Source organism: Diprion similis, chromosome 1 (genome assembly GCF_021155765.1).
Source record: "Diprion similis isolate iyDipSimi1 chromosome 1, iyDipSimi1.1, whole genome shotgun sequence".
Lineage (NCBI taxonomy): Eukaryota > Metazoa > Arthropoda > Insecta > Hymenoptera > Diprionidae > Diprion > Diprion similis.
In genome coordinates this window covers 11,821,441-11,839,358 of record NC_060105.1, presented here as the reverse complement: position 1 = coordinate 11,839,358, position 17,918 = coordinate 11,821,441, and the positions used below count along the sequence as shown (strand labels likewise).

The 17,918-nt window shown below is 37.4% G+C and overlaps 1 protein-coding gene across 2 annotated transcripts in view; it reads left to right on the top strand.

Annotated features, from left to right (window-relative positions):
* LOC124410551 overlaps positions 1 to 12,848 on the top strand; it is a 103,342-nt gene extending 90,494 nt beyond the window's left edge. For both annotated transcript variants that reach the window (XM_046889030.1, XM_046889021.1), the window contains 6 exons: positions 4,707 to 4,902; positions 6,708 to 6,915; positions 7,278 to 7,602; positions 8,749 to 9,015; positions 9,125 to 11,708; positions 11,972 to 12,848. In XM_046889030.1, the coding sequence (XP_046744986.1) occupies positions 4,707 to 4,902; positions 6,708 to 6,915; positions 7,278 to 7,602; positions 8,749 to 9,015; positions 9,125 to 11,708; positions 11,972 to 12,202 (3,811 nt within the window). In that variant the 3' untranslated portion in view covers positions 12,203 to 12,848. The remainder of the gene's footprint in view (positions 1 to 4,706; positions 4,903 to 6,707; positions 6,916 to 7,277; positions 7,603 to 8,748; positions 9,016 to 9,124; positions 11,709 to 11,971) is intronic.
* The last annotated feature ends 5,070 nt before the right edge of the window (positions 12,849 to 17,918 follow it).

The window sequence follows — 17,918 nt, the reverse complement described above, 5'->3', positions numbered from 1 at the left end:
AAAGTGAGATTTTTTTTTTTTTTTTTTTACCAATTCGCATTTGAAATTAGCGATTGGGAGAAATTTTTCATTTTTGCATAAATTTCATCGCAGTTCGTCTATTTCCCATTTGAATGCTTTCTCCAGCGGCCATAACTGCTGCATCGTATCGTATATCGATAAATATTTGTTTACCGTCATTTGTGCAGCTGAGTAGACAGTTTGTAATTCGCTGTGAAGTCTTCCAGGATTAGCAGTTATACTTTATAAATGTTGCCTCACGAATGTTTAATCACTTTCCGTAAAAGAAATCGGCGATATCACATCCCTCGGAGGTGCAGAAATATAACGATTGTTTATTAAAAAATTCCGTCGGAAATTGTCGCGACGTGCGTCGTCGCATTGGCGACGACTGTGAAGAACGTTATAATTCACATAAAAAATGCAAACGCTGCCCTTAATTTCCGCGTGCAAATGGTTTCCTTGATCCGTGAACTTATCTGGAGAAATTTTCTTTCCTTCGTCAAATTCAGAGTCAAATTCTCTAACGTGACTTAAATTATTTTATATAGTTCCGGAGCAATATTATCACGTAGAATGAAAAAAAAAACTACAAAACCTGCGGAAATATGTTTGAGGTATAAAAGTTATTTTCGCACTTTAGTGACCTTTGACTGACTCAGACTCGATTATAATTGGAACTTTGGTGGCGCCAAACGAAATATCCACACACTATTTAAAAGTCTCGGCTTTTGATAGTATCCTGATTATAGAAATGATATATGTTCTTATTTTTCAATCCAATCCCGGTGCGGTGACTCGATGAGGTAGAGAGAAAAAATGTATAAAATAAAAGATAAAAAACATTCTCAACACTTGCGTCAACGGATGGTTATGAAAAATCGATTCAACCGAGTGTCTCTAAATTTTTTATGCCCATTTTTTTCGTTCCCGTTCTATTCGAAAGGCAACTAATAATTCTCTTCTAGTCTCGATTACCGTTTGACACGTATAATTACATAAATTTCTATTTTCGAAAGCTTGCTCAGGCTGCAAAGTCACAATTTTTACATCTTATAACTAAAAAATATATCTATTTCTAATTGTAAGACGACTCGATGCTTCCAGGCTTTCTGTGAACTGCTGCATACGCAAGTCCAAGACCTTCAATCATATTGATTTATTTGATCAGGAAGTAATTTTACCACGAGCGTAAGTCGTAAAGGACGAAGTCATTTCCTCCGGGTCTGTAATTTCACCGCTAGAATCAACCCCCAGACTATCATCGCGCCTCGAAACTATTTTTTTTACCAACTACGACGACGAATAAAAATTCACGTCGGTTATTCATTTACGACAAGACGATGTGCACTTTTCCATTCATAATGATGATATACACAAAATTACATACAGTTCACTTATAACTTCCTGTTCAAAGAGATACTGTTTAACAGGAGAAAGTTTTTCACGCTTGCATACTCTACTTACGATTTCGCATACATTTTCTATAATGCAATTCCTGCGAAATTCCGAACTTCCAGGTTCGATGAGATGGAAAAGTTTCAGTGAATTTTTTATTTTTTGTACAATCTGCCAGCAGTACCTATTATATATGGTAAATTCTTTGATAACGTCAAACTTGCTTTATAACATTTAAACTCCGTATTTTATTGAAATGAATTTTCTCAATATTTATTACAATTACAGTCGGAAGGAATGATAATATTTTTGTTTTTTTTTATCGTTATAGTACGAGTCTGTCTGATGAAATACCCACTTGTTTTATGTCAGTGAAAAGTATCAGCTCGACGTCGAGATCTGGTTAAGATTAAGACATTTTGAAAAGTGCAAAATCGAAGATAGGAAAATTATAGGTTTTCAAATGCTGCAGGAATGGAAACACATTTTCGAACGCCTAAAATTTTGCGTATAAATATTCTTGCGAAAATCTACAAATTCAAAGAATTTCCTCGATTTTTTTTTTTCAATTTCTGGACGAAAATAGAAATAGAAAAAAAATCTAGCTCAAGGTTGAAAAAATATCGAACTACAGGAAAATATTTCTATCAAAGGAATAGTGAGTTTTCGGCAAGGACACAAATTTCAGGTCAGAAATCTGGTCAGATCATACAGCACACGTGATCTATCGAGAACTGTTATAAATATTAAAAATTATTAATCCAAGAATAGACGTAATGTCTAATAAATAATTGTTCACTTGGCCAATTATCGTCCTTTCGGTAACCAATCGAACGATATTATTCAGTTGTCGAAAGCTAGCGAGCAGTTTGATGGAAGCTTACCTGAAGGCTCGTGCTTCGTGACTCGTCACGAACCACTTCACGTCATTATATGAATATTAAACAAGAGGTACAGGTAGTGCCGCTGGGATTCACCCCGCCAAACGGTCACCTAGAGGGCGACAGAAAACGCTTCTCCCTGTCGGTGAATATATATTATATTCATGGGGCTATCCATGTTAATTCAGTTAGCCTCCAGACCACAACATTTTTGATTAGTTTCGTGTGATTTTTTCCGTTGTTTTCCTTGGTCTGAAACATTTTTCTGAATGAATTTTTTCAGATTTTTCGAAACAACCGTTTCTGAGTTACGATTTTTTTTTTTTTTTTTATGACCGAAAAAAAAGACGACCATTTTTGAGTATCTAATAAAATTCACAAGAATCGTAAATATTTCTTACATTTTTTTCACCTATTCAATACTGTTTTTGAACAGTAAGAATGGAAAAAAATTGAATTCAAACGATCGGTTACAAGAAATATTAATTCAATCAAGTTTTATCAAAGTTTGAATTCAAATTTTGGGTTTGAAAATTTTTTAATTCCAAATTAGGTGATAAAAAAATATAAAAAAAATTCGGCCCACGTTTTTTTCACGAGGGGTGTTTTTTGTCATTCACTAAATTTTCGTGAATTTTCTTAGATTTTTAAAAGCAGGCATTTGCAATCGATTTCAAATATTTATATAAAATAAACGGTTTAATAAAAAAAATTGAAAAAAATTCAGGTCACGTTTTTTACCGAGTAGAATATTAGAAAAAACATGCAATGATTTTGGGGTGATCGGGGTTCAACACTGGTCGATTTGGCGTGGAATACCCCATATACATGTATTGCATGTAGGGCGTGTATGAACCAAGAGTCGGTCGAGTTGGTTTGAGTTTATGGCGCCGGGGGTGGCAGCCAACTCTCTCCCGGAGATCAATATCCCTCACTTCTACCGCCGCTTGGCGCAGCTCTAACCCCCAAACAAAGAAGGGCCTTCAAATGCCGGAACAGCGAAGAAGAATCGGTAAATCAGGTCGATTTACGCACCTAAAGGTACCGCTGAGCCCTGCGCGTGTTGGGCTACCACTTTTCATGCATAGTAATAATTTACTTTGCGTGATTTGTGTCACGATGTGGTAAAGTGGTAAAGTCCAGGGTGGCGAGAGACGGGGAAAAACCGGGAAAACCTGGAATAGTCAGGGAATTTCGTCCATATAAGGGGAAAGTCAGGGAAAAGTCAGGGAATTATGGACCACAGAGAAAGACGTGCTCTATTTGTAAAGCGTTTTTGAAACTTGAGGTATGCTTCGTAAATTTTGGGAATGCTATTGTTCTATTTCTAATTATTTGGGTGAAACGAAGCAATACTATGGGGTTTACAATTATAAATTTTTATATTCAACGTGAACAACTTGTGAAGCTTTTGATCGTATAAGCTCCGTTTTGAGGGAAAACTTGAGAGAATTTTAATTTTTTTTTTACCGGAAAACTCAGGGAAAAGTCGGGGAATTTTTATTTCAGCAAAATTGTTGCTATCCTGAAGTCATGGTGTTCGAGGCTGCAGATGGAAATACAGGCATCGATTTACTTTTCCGTAATAGGATTTGTGTGGCTGGATAATTTTTGGTTACCGATACTTAACCTGGCCTTGAGAACATGAATTTGGAGTAAAAGCTTATGAAATTTTTTTTTTAAACCTCAGTAATCGTAAGTTCAAAATGAAAGAGCCGAAGTGTTTTAGGTTTGTCATATCGAATTGTGATGTGCGGAACACAAATCCAGAACGAGTCAGAGGATCAGAAAAGAAGTTTTATGAGAATTTGATCATTGTTTCAGATATGGAATTAGCGGCTCTCTTATATTTCTGAGTTGTATTGCCTTCTATGAAATTCTGGAATAACATTTTCGATCAGAATACTTAAAAATATTATAAATACTATTTTTGTCAATCCAATTTACTGCAATACCCGCCTTTGGTACGGTTGTATATACGTATTGATATTCTTGTCTATCAACCTTAACTTGACAAGTTTTTTTATAAAAATTATCTTTCCGATATAAATAGCACTCCACCATTAGGTATAAAAATTAACACGTAACGAAGAAATTCTTTCTGACAAAAATGATATGAAGTTGTTGTTCAAATTCCTAGGAATTACGGTCTTCATTCCAGTCATGGCATTCTATACTTCAAACATTCCGAAATGCAGTCTCTTTTCCAGAACATTCGCTTTATATAGCTTTGCAACATGTTTTGTCGTTGCACTACAATTGGAGAACAAAGTTTCCACTGATCTCTCGTGTAGCTACCGCTGCCTAAAAATCTATCCATAATGTCCGTATGCGAAGATTTAAGTAAATTAAGTAAATGCGGTCAAGTACCTAACATAACGGAACAAGTTTGAAGAAGATGATTGAAAATGATTACCTTGTTCGCAGGCATGAGGCTCGAGATATTGTGAGACATGCTGTTGGTGCTAGTGAACAGGATGCTGTCCTTTTCACGGGTCATGGAACCGCTGGTGCCCTACGCGCCTTGCTTCGGCACCTGGACATGAATAAGCCCACCGTTGTCTTCGTCGGCCCTTTCGAGCACCATGCTAACCTACGACCTTGGAGAGAGCACGGAGTTAAGGTATGTAGACAGACATCTTACGCCTGGAACCAGCTCTTCAGCTTCGTTTTATTCATCATGTAAATACGGGGCGTCTTTCGATATTCCAAGTTTATTATTTCGCAAGTTATCAGAAAACGAACACCTTCAACATAAGCTTAAGTCTATTATCTGGACAATTTTATTTACTTCGGTGGCAGTACCAGAATTCGTTTCAATTGAAATGTTTTCTTATATAAACCGGAATCAACAACGTGCGAAAAGTTATACTTTCTGCACCGTAATACTGGTGTACACTTTTTACACACAAGTTCGAGATTTCAAAGAACATCAAAGTATTATTTTGCATTTTTACGACACTTTCGCGTTGCCCAAATTCTTCAAGGTAATGCATCAACATTCTCATGGTTAACGTAAATCATTAAAAATTACATATTAATCGTTTACTGTGAACATGTGCACAGAATACCGTTCATTAATACTTTATCTTTATCTTTTGATTTTCACCTGTGTTTGTGTTGCCAAGATCGATACAGAAATTTGGAAGTCATATGTGCCGTCTTAGGATTACAGAATGGAAATCTCAATTCTTCCAACCATATCAAACTAAACTTATCTGAACATTTAAAACACTGGTTCGATAATTATCCAAAACGTCGACTAATATTCAAATGGCATTAGCTCTGCGCAGCCATGTGAAGAAAAATATTAAATTGCCATATTCACAAATGGGAAGTGAGCATTGGGTTATGAAAGTCCTTATCTTTTAAGGGTATAGTTCGATCCGCAAGCTCTGCATCAGTTATCGTCAGCAAACAGGTTCACGGAAGCTATCGCTTGGTTCATGCCTTTTGAATTCCACTACTCGGTGACCGACATAAAGCCGATTACTCGTTGGCAGATATATATATACATATATATACATGTATATATAAACAGTCTCTCCCGTTCATCGTGAACCGTGACTGGTGCGTTGGCCTCACAGCCGTTGATTAGGGGAAAATCCGCTCATCTTCGCGGAATGATTCCGACATATTATTATTGCATACTGAATTCATTCTTTACTATCATGATTTATGACAATATATAAACGAAACACAAACTTATTGTTGACTTTCACAAGCACTATAATGGTTCATGGGGGTATCTCTCAAGATACTGCAGTTATTGGATTTGATCACTGCCAATGCGATACCATTATTGTTAATTACACACGACGTCCATGTGTAGATAATTATAGTTCCTGTAAAATTTAGCTATCCATATACGTTCACTGTTCTTGGGTATATTAGGAATGAGATAATTATAGTAAAATTTAGTTCACGATTTCAACGGTACCCTAAGCGATCATTACTCAATCAACCTATCAGTCGCCTTTCGAACATGTTGGTGCTGGCTCGTCGCAAGATATCTAAAGAAAAAGGCAGATTCGGCGTGCAATATGGCGTAGTGTGATAAAGCCTAATCAGCCCGGAGTGCGAAAAATAACTACTCGTGATACCACAATAACATAAATTACAACATACAACTCTTTCGTTTTATCGTACTTTCCATCTAACTAACGACAACAATTCCCTTCGTGTAATTGTCGAAGGACTAATACAGCATTACCAGATGAAGTGAAATCAGCAAATACTCGGCGTAAGTTGAGCTTGAACAATGCTGGTATATAACTCGATAAGTTCATGGTTACCTGTTGTGTCGAGTGATCGCGGGGTTTCTACAATCGTTTGATCTCGAGTAGGAAAACCTGTAGGTATAGAATAATTGTGGCTACTCATAGGAATGACTTGACGTTAATTTACATTCTTGATATCGTTTTTCAGATAATAAGAATTGCCGAGACCAAGGAAGGCTTCCTGGACCTGAATGACCTGGACCGGCAATTAGCTAAGGAACGTCTCACTGGAGCTCAACTTGTCGGGTGCTTTAGTGCTGCCAGCTGCATCACTGGCGTTCTTGCCGATGACGTGGCGACAACTCTTCTTCTTCATCAACATGGCGCACTCAGTATCTGGGATTACACTTCGGCAGGTTAGTACGAGATGTTTTCCAAGTTTCAAATTTCCGCGTCGAATCTCCAAGGTACCGTAATTGCTCTGAGAATGAGTTTCCACCTGTAAGAAGCTGGCCCCTTCGATAATTCAGTCTCGAATAAAGCCAGAGAAAGAGCTGGACATCTCTTAAGAATTCAATCTCGCAAACGAAATTTCTGTGCAGTGATCATCTGGGGATTCTGAAGAGGATTTAACTCTTACTTGGAGGCGGATCTAATCAACTTTTACTACCACTACGGATTTAGCGTTTCGTAAAGCTCTATGTAAAGTCTTCATGGCGAGACTTACCTGCAACGACTCAGTACTTAAAGTTATCTCCTGACGTTTCTTGTCCTACAGCTCCGTACCTACAAATGGACATGAATCCTCACCTGCCAGGAGTCGGTGAAAACACGGTTCACAAAGATGCTATCATATTCAGCGGCCACAAATTCATCGGCGGTGCTCAAACACCGGGAGTCCTAGTGACAAAGAAAACGCTTCTCAAGACCGAGTCTAGTCTTGAAGATATGAGGGATTCTCATCGATATTTGCAAGATCCCGAGCTCCGCGAGGAAAGCGGAACTGCCGCTGTGGTCGAGACCATTAGATGCGGACTCGCCATTCAGCTGAAAGAAAATGTTACACCACAAGCAATCATGGCTCGACAAGATAAAATTACAAAGTGAGTCTTTGCGTTTTATACTTTCAATCGAATTTAAATCTATACGTAGTTTCCTTTAGGGTTATTCTATCTTTATATGCCTTCGTTTAGCTTAAAGATCCACTCCAGCGAATTGCCTGTGAAATGAAAAGTGGAAAGCAATAAACATGATACAGTGCTTCGCCATTTGTGGTGGATAGTAGGATCTGGCTATTGCCGAATGGTAATATCACTCTACGAAAATACCGGGCAACGAATAAATTGTAATGAATGATCATCGCATCTCTGAAATTCTTATAAGTCACGCGAATAAATGGAGCTGTAAAAAATATCTCAGTGACCGAAATTCCAAACTGGTTTTTTCTAGATTTGGAATCTGGCCAATCTAGTTAGGTACACCTTAATGCTTGAAATTGTATTTTGGATCACTTGTTACTTGTAATAAGTCGCTGAAAATCTCTGATGATTTACGTTGGGGATCATTTTGCGACACGTATAATTCCCTCGGCGAAAATGCGATCGCTATATGCAATCTGGCGAGAGCCATTCGTGTTACCTGCTCATCTTTCTTAGCTTACAATGTGCGTCAATTTTCAAGCGATGAAAGATGACTTCCGATGTATTTGCGGAGGTATATTCAAACCCGACGAACGCAATTGAAATAGTCGTAGTTAAATCGTTTCAGGCGCCACACTACTCATCGTCAGCAAAATTCGTTTATAAAAGTTATGGATTTAACGTGACCCAAAAAAGGTGCAAAGACTTTATTTTTTCCTACACACCAACGTCGACACTTCGTCGAGTTCCATAAATAAAAATTGTGTCCCTGCCAAAAGGGGATCTCGTAGAGGCGGCCATCAGAGCGGTTCTTTACCTGGGCGGCATAGCATCGCGGAGTAAAGTCTTCAAATAAACTGATGTTAAGGATGAAAATATACGCAACATATGACAGCACTCCCATATATATGGGCGACATTCGAAATGAAGAAGAGTGGAGGATTACTTTTTCAGACGTACAAAGAATTTCTTCCATGGCACTTGGCTACTGTAGAAAACTAAGTCAGTTATCCTGACTCCTCTACTGAACATTGGATGACTTTCTCTTTCAACTAAACCATACGCAGTTATGTGCATACTATAAGGGACAAATCTTTATTCTTTTTGCAGACAAGTTTTGGCACATGTGCGCACAATACCAGAGCTCATACTTCTCGGTAGCAGTTCACACAACGTCAAACGACTTTCAATCTTCTCGTTCATGGTCCGTCATCCCCGAGGCACGTTTCTCCATCATAACTTTGTCTGCGCAGTTCTCAACGATGTCTTCGGAGTCCAGGCAAGAGGTGGCTGCGCCTGCACGGGACGTTATGCTCACGAACTAATGGGAATTGATGAAAAATTAGCCAAAGACTACGAGGCCATTCTGCAGCAAAAGTAAGTCTCGTTTACTCATTAGTCGTAGGTAATGCGCGATTTGTAACTTACTCTATCGTTCTATACAATTTTTCTCTTCTTACAACAAATTCTCTTTCTATTATTCAAGTGGTTGCAATGAAGAATCAAGCGTGGAGATGCTTCGGCCAGGATTCGCCCGTCTGTCGTTTCCCTTCTTCATGTCGGAAACCGAAGTTGCTTTCGTCCTCGAGGCGTTGAAAATGGTTGCGACCGAAGGATGGAAACTTCTGCCTCAGTACGTCCTGAATCCAGACACAGGTGAATGGCGCCACCATACAAACAGCGTATTCAAAGACCGCAAATGGCTGGGTTCGATAAGGTATACAGACGGAAAGATGATCACATCGGAGCGAAGGGTATCTGGACCTGGTGTGTTTCCTCAGAGTTACAGCGACTGCCTTCAAACCGCGAGAAACATCTTCAACAGAGCGAGAAAAATGGCTCAGAGATATCCTCTGCAAATTGATCAAAGCGTCGTATTCACCGAACAAGCCAAAGCACTTCGATGGTTCATTCTGCCGAACGAAGCACAGGACCTTCTTCTCGGCAATTCACAAAACGTCAAGCAGGACGTTCCCTTCAACCCGGTCACATACAGACTCAGATACAGCGCCTTCGACATACCAAACCACTCGCTGCTCTTAGCGAACGGGATTCGCAGATTGAACAGCGACATTCCGAGGACCGGGAACGCCCCGATAACGTCGAACTCTCCGAGACATCACAGCCTCCCAGTATTGACCAGGCCAATCCCACCAGTTGCTGATCCCAAAAAGTATTCCTTCGGGCAAACTCTGTCCACACACTTGAGGAACACTGTGTCACCACCGCTTATGGCGCAGCTATCTCTTCCGGAATACGTGACGTCGGCTGGTGGTCAAAGGTCTCCATCGACTTGTCCAAGCTCCCCGATGCCCGTGAGATTCGCAGTCGGCGAGGCTGTTACTCCGGCAATTTTGGGAACGCCTGTTGTTGCTCAGCTAATCGCTGGTGACCAGAGTAACACGGGTAGAGCGCGATGCAACTCTTTGGGGAGTTCGGGGACCTCTCCTCCGATATTAAGTCCCCAGACTATGGCTAGTCTGGGTATAAATAACTCGAGACACCGACACTGCAGCTGTAGCAGTCAGACGGAATTGAACTCACTGGAGTATGAGAATGGGAGCCCGACTCACTCCTTGACAAACGCTAACTCCTACAGTAACTGTGACATGAGGGTTGGTAGGTCGTCACCAGTCTCTAACCTGTCGCAGAGTTCAGAAGATCTTCACGCGTATTTGAAGGAAGTCACGAAGGAATTAGCAACGGAAATAAAATCGGAAATACGCGAGGTGATATCTCAGGTCGACGACGTATTGTCGGAAACTAACACAACGGAAAACACACCCCAGCACCACTCGAGGACCCATAGTCTCAACCATTGCGAGGAAAAGCACGATTCCTTTTCCGCCAGCGATATTGCTGAGTATCTTATGGAGTTTTCGAAGGAAATGGCTAGCGAAGTGAAATCGGAGATCAGGTGTATGGTGAACGCTGTTGACGGTCTTCATAGGTTCTCCCCCGACACTTCATCCTCTGACAAATCATCGAATGGATGTGGTTCACCTGAAAGAATTTTACCGAAAACAGGAACGATTGGTAAGCTGAGTGAACTTTCTCAGGAGAGTAAAATGTCGAGCGAGTGTTCGTCGGACGAGACTGTGATCTACGTTATCAAGCAGGAAGCTGGCGGTAAAACTGACGACGAGGACCGTAGTGGGGTAGAAATAGATTTAAAAACATTGCCGAAGATCTACTCGGCGATAAACTCGGTCAGTTCTCAGGACAGTGGAATTAACCTGTCCTTCCATGAAAACGACAAGTCAGCCGAGTCCGAACTTCGGAGAAGCAGTAGCGCTGAGTCAAACTCCAACGGATGTAGGAGACTGAGAATAAACGGGAAAAACACGAAGCAAAAACGGGTCAACGATCTTTCCGAGGACGAGGAGATCGTTTCCGAGTGCTCGGGTCTTGAGGAAGAGGAAAGACTGAACCCGGACAAACCCTCTGAGGATGGAAACCTGCAGTGGCTATGTCCCCCAAAAAATATCTGGAAACCTTCGGTAGAGGCGATGCAAGAATTCGACATGATCAGGGACGGGGATAAGGTTATGGTCTGTTTATCCGGAGGCAAGGACTCTCTATCCTTGCTGCATACCCTGCACCAGTACCAGTTCTACGTGAGATCCAAGGGTATTAACTTCGAGATAGGAGCAGCGACCGTTGACAGCAAAGCTTATGATCCCCTTCAGCTGATGACGTACCTCAAGGCACTGGACGTTCCGTATTTTTACGAAGAGCAACCAGCTCTTGAGGAAGAGATTGGAAGGTCGGCGTGCAGCTTTTGCAGCAGAACGAAGAGGAATCGTCTGTACACCGTTGCCAAAGAGCATTCCTACAATGTCTTAGCGCTTGGGCAGCACCTCGACGACCTTACTGAGGGATTCCTCATGTCCGTATTTCACAACGGTAAACTCCGCACCATGAAAGCCCATTATTACATCCGAGAGCGTGACCTTAGGGTCATCCGGCCGTTTGTATACGTCCGGGAAAAGGCGTTGAGACAGTTTGCTGAATGCAAGAAACTACCGGTCGTACAAGAAACGTGTGAAACTTGCGAAGACGCTCCGAAGGTAAGTCTAACTTTCCAACAGTTTTATCCTAACAGTTAGTAAACTAACAGTTTTATTTCGATTACAAACGATCTTACACAAAGAAGATCTCTAAAGTCACAGATACTTCTTAACGTGACCAATTCTGATATAAAATTGGTTGTTGAACTATTCTGTCCGTCTGCTGTAGTTTTTACAAGCCAAATGAGCTGCGTCTGTGTCATCTTTGTGTCCAATAATCCATCCTCGCAAGTCTACAAACGACAATCGTGTTTCTTTCGCAGAAGCTGGAGCGTAATAAGCAGATAATAGCGCAGCAAGAACAAGTTTACCCGCGATTATACTGGTCTCTACGATCGGCCCTTCAGCCGCTGATAGTTGCTCGAGGTTTTACCGAGGAAACAAATCAACAGAAAAGGCATCGAAGACCAAGGACAAACTCGTTTACAGCCTCGGCCAGTAGTTCGTCTCAGCCATTAAACGACAGCGAGACCGAAGAGGAGCCGGTAGTCTAGCGCAAGTGAAATACAACCAGAAATGCGAATCGGTTTACTTCCCGGAATCTGTGTGGTAAGTTCAAGAAACATCTTGCACGAACGACAGTGACGTACGTCGGGCGTGATGGTTGATGGTTACGCAGTAGGCGAATACTGAGATGTATGTAGATTTAAAGTCTAATTAACACCATACTAATGATGACGCGAGGGAAGATTATCATTGGGAAGTGAAAAAGGAGGAGAAGAAGAAGCTTTTTTAAAAGCTTCTTAAGCGCTTTACGTAAAGGATAATAATTGTCTCTTATTCTGCACGTGAATGAAGGACTCTTTAATTGGAAAGAAAAAGAGTTGTAAACGAAACAGCCTTTTCGTGATCCCAATTTCATTCTTGCCTTTAAACTTGTCTTTTTAGATGATTGGTACCTACGATAGGTACCAGGATTCGTCCTACATTTTTAAACTTAAAACGTGTAATATATGTAAGTTTTGAGTTCGTTAATTAGCATAATATTATTATTATTAATTACAATATTAAAGGTAACGTTATTAGTGATGATTACATGCAGAATGGCAATGAAAGATTGAAAGGGTAAAGAGATCTTTGTATTAATAACTACAATGTAAATCACTTGGCTTGGAGTGTTTCGATATGCAAATAACGGATGAAGAATATCTGGGTTTTTTTCTCTAAATTTCTCAATGTTATAATTGATTTATTAACGGGACTTCTGAATTTATAGTAATTATTTAACTGAATTAATTGCGGTTCGAAATCAACGAAAGCATTGCAAGCGTTTTTCTCTTTCTCTTGTTTTTTAGTGTGACGGTTATATAGTAATATATTGATGACGTGTTTACAAAAAGTATATGTCTTGGAAAAAAAATGACCATGTCCAAATAAGCTATTGATATTACTGTTCATGGTGAATAATAAAACACAATATTATCCACAATTAAACGACAATATAACTACGTACGTATTACGTAGTACTATATTAATTATATGTACCACACGAAATCGAAATCAACCTAATTTAACATCTATCTACTCTGCCTGAATCAGAAAGTGGTTATGCTGTACAGTCTCGTTCAAGAGAATGTTTTGAATTTTGTAAATGATTATGATTGTAAGATTAATTTTTATACGTTAACAATTTGCACATTGGTAGCTGCTATCTGTCGGAGATTATAAATTTTTACAAAATATCGGTATATCTATTGACAAGTAAGAGATACTTACGATGTTTGCATTTATTTGAGGGGATTTAGTACCCGCAACCTTTCAAAAGTAAGTTTCGTGTAGCTGTTATTAATTGATTGCATTAAAATATTTTTACTTGACGTAGGAGATTTGTGGAAAAATCCTACGAAATTAATTGAAGGAACACGTGTCATACAATCATTAAATAACAACTGCAAGACCAACATGATCGGTGAAAATCATACGTGTTAATAAAAAAACTGCTTTTCAAAGAATTGTTGTTTTTCGGAACTGAATCTCCTTAAATAATAACGCTCACTGTGAGCCGTGGTAATGCCATCGAATATAAATATGACAAATAATAACATATAATACAAATGCTTATACACTTCAGATACGTCTTTTTAACATTATTAAGGCAATATATACATATACCTTTAATACAGAAAGGTTTGACGAGGTCATTTTTTGATATTTCCTATCGGCGTGGAAAATGCGCCTGCTATTATGTACTCATAGTTATATATTATATGTATGGGTATACACTGTGACACACACACACACACACACACACACACACACGAGAAATGACAAAAATTGTTAAATTGTTGAAACGGAGATGTTCGTGCTTTTTTTTTTTTTTTTTTTTCTTATGCGCGCTTGAATATCAATTATATCATACTTTTTTTTTTTATACTGTTTTGGGAGTAATGGTACTAGGTATACATATGCGATGATACCTATGATAATTTGCTGTGAGTTTGTATTGTGAAAAGAAAACGATGTCTTTTGAAATTTAAATTATTACATGTATATATAATAACAATAGGTATGCATAATTATAAAAATATTGTATCTAAGTATGTTTTATACTTTATAAATTATTAAGTCAGTTATAAACTTTAAATCAAACTTACGGAAATTCGTACGGAAAAATATTTAAAAGAAAAGAAATAAATTGGACCTAGACCTACGTAGGCCATAAAAAATAAGAAAAATAAAAGAAAACGATAATAAGAATACTGAAAGAAAAATAAAAAAAATAAAATAAAATAAAAAAAAAAGTCATAAAAATAAAATAAATAAGGCACGTATAATAGATGAAAAACAAAAAAATCTGGAATCATCGTGTTCATGTAACGCCTCTATTATTCGGGATCAAGCAGAGGAAAAAATGATTACAGGTTTCGGTCTGTAACTATATCACCATCAGAAATAGGATTTTTGTTGGGACAGGACCAATTCGATGAGTTGAATATATTCCATTTACGTGAACGATATAAACACTTGTATATACGCGACAGAAGCGTTTTGGTGGCACGAAAAAGATCTAAGACATTTTTTAATCAAGTCATCTCAGATTTAGAGGACGTTTTGAGTGAAAACGCAAGTTAATTTGCAGTTATAAACTGCTGCTTTGCACGTAACTGGTAACGGTAATAAATAGCGTTCATAAACACACGATTCATAGTTGATAATGCTATGCAATTATCATTTATTGGGAATTTCACGCATGTCCCTTTACTGCAGTTTGCTGGCTTTGATATATTATTATTTTCGGTGGTACAATAGCTATGGAAAGTGATTTGATATTTCTTGCGGTCAAAAAATATCATCTCACTACCGATAAATATTGCACCAGCTACTGCTGGTCGAACCTTTTACCCATGGTTATATGAATTACAATAAGAGAATTAATGTGACGTTCAAAATTTTTCACGAATTTAGAATTCAAGGTATGCATCGTAGTGTATTATGTATGTATAGATTTTTACCAATTTATTTAATTATATAAATATCAAATTATTTACATACATACATAAACACGCAGGCATACACTGCACACAAACTGATATAAAATAAATGCATTATAAAAATTATTGTTGTTATATTCGATGATGATATCTAAATTCGTGAACGAAATTTATACTGTAACAGTTACCTATAAACCCTTACATATTATATCCTATATATACATATATATGTATATTAGGGTGGTCTTTGTCTAGGGTGTTGACGAATTTTTGCCGCCCCACCCCCCAAATCAACTTTAAATAATTCGAAAACAGTTGCCTAATTTTTTCAGATTTCTACCTCAACTCTGGGATAGTCTGCTTTGCGATCGAAGTTTCTCATGGAAATAAAATGGGAAAAACTTGTTTCCTCGGTATATATTTTTTTGCAAGAGTAATAATATTCAAAGAAAATCTATAACAGCGAGTTTTTAGTGGGCATTAGTGCTACTAACTGTAAAAAAAAATTTCACATCAGAATACGAGCAAATCTAAACGAATTGCACTTCTAAATAAATTTAAAAAAAGTCACATTTCGAGGGTGTGCAATTCGTAGAGATTGCTTGAGATGATTATGTGAATTTTTTGCCAGAAAGTAGCACTAATGTCAATTAAAACCTTACAGTTACAAATTTTTTTTTAAGATTATTACTTTTAGAATAAAATATATACTGAGAAAAAAAGTTTTTCTAATGCTATTTCCATAAGACACTTTTATCTTAGAGTTGAGGTAAAGCTCTGAAACCCCCTAACTAAGGACCACTCTAATATATATGCATAAAACTTACCTGTAGCTTTGAAAATTCAAATAAATACATCTAATACATTTAACAATACGAAAACTACTAGTGAAAAAATATTATATTCAGTCTAGCATGTAATAGAAATATATCTAAATACACGAAGAAAAATATTTCTTAGATTATGAATCTCTATGGATTTAATGAAATAGTTTTATTTGATTTGAAAAAAGTTTACTTGACGTAAAAAAAAAGGTCGTCATTACATTTGAAATTGAAAAATTTTCTATTAACTTTATAAAATAATGTAATTCAATGATACTGTGAATCCATTTCCTTGACACGACTGAAGCAAAGTATTTCATTAAACTAATCAACTTGAAATTAGTAGAAAACTTTCTTACGCCAAGCAAAGCTTTTTTTAAGGCAGATAAAAACAAAAAATTATATTGGATCAGAGAATCACAGTCTAAGAATTACTTTTATCGGTGTAACGTGAATTGTTACACCCGAATCGCGGCATACTATATCTATAACGTAACAGTAATAAGATTTATCCAAATACGATTGTCAATCTGCATACCTTAAACCTATATATTATACGAAAATTAATAACCGAGGCTGGCTGCACATCGACGAAGAACTGTATAATAGAACGTTATCTAAAATAAGTTCAGTCGCTAAAAAGATAAAACGTGAGGCGTTTTTGCATCATAACTCGCACGAATTTTTATTTCTACATCGATGTGATGCCAGCTTGAGGCTGAGAGTCATTAATTAATTAATATGTATATTGAGTTACGCGGCAGCCATATTGATAGGCAGATCTATTTGACAAAGAAATTGTAAGTTTTAATTAATATTATGTATTCAATACACGATAATGCGGAATTAAATTTGTTATTCAGATGCATTCGCTTCACTCGTTACGTTACGTAAACGCCGACCTAATCGAGAGTGTTTGCTTTTTTTCACCTAAAATCTTTATATCATCGTATATATTGTCATTCTACTATCATTCATATGTCACCTTTTATTCTCTATACTAGCGTGTTGTTAATCGTTGCAGTCGCGTTTCATGTGTCAAATTAGTATTTGATCGCTTTGTTTATATTAAAATTAGACAATGTTGGTAATCGTCTTTAAAATTTCATGATTAGGTGAAACCCATTATGATGTTGGAGAAAACGATAAAACTTTGATAAACTCGACTCATTCCTCACACAAACACAAACATAAATACACACACGCACACACACACACACACACACACACAGAGGCACACGTATGTATTTGTAAATATTATACCTATATTGTAAAATTTACACGCGCGAGGATCTCGCAATGAGAGCCTTATTGACATTTTATCACACTTGGATTCAAAGTTTTTTCGTTTTTTTTCCTCAATTTATTTATTTATATAAAACGAAAGTCTCTCTTCGGTGAAACGCAACGTGTGAAATCACAACAGTTGAATTTATTGAAACATTTTATTGGAAGATAAATTCAATTAAGAGGTAATTATATAGTATATATATATATATATATATATATATATATATATATATATATATATATATATATATATACACATTATATCGAGCATTGATTGCGATTGTTTGAGATACGGTTACGTTTTCTGTTTATCTTTTTAAGTGTCGAATAAATTTATCATAACATAAACAGATATTATTATATTATCTACAAATTATGATAGATATTATATATTTTCAGAGAGTTACGACGTATATTGTTACTGTAAAGATATGTAAGTTTATTTATCGCTAATAAAAACGACTGTATAAAATTAATAAACTTTCATTTGTTACACTCAGTGTCACCCGGATTATGACAGTACACGCATTGCGATAATTATAACATCATATTTCAAATCGAAAAAAAAACTGCCATTCCTATCGATTCAAGCAGTTCCTTCATACATTGGTTATAACAAGATTACGTAAAAAAACTGAAACTTGCTCCCAACTCAGTTGGCATTG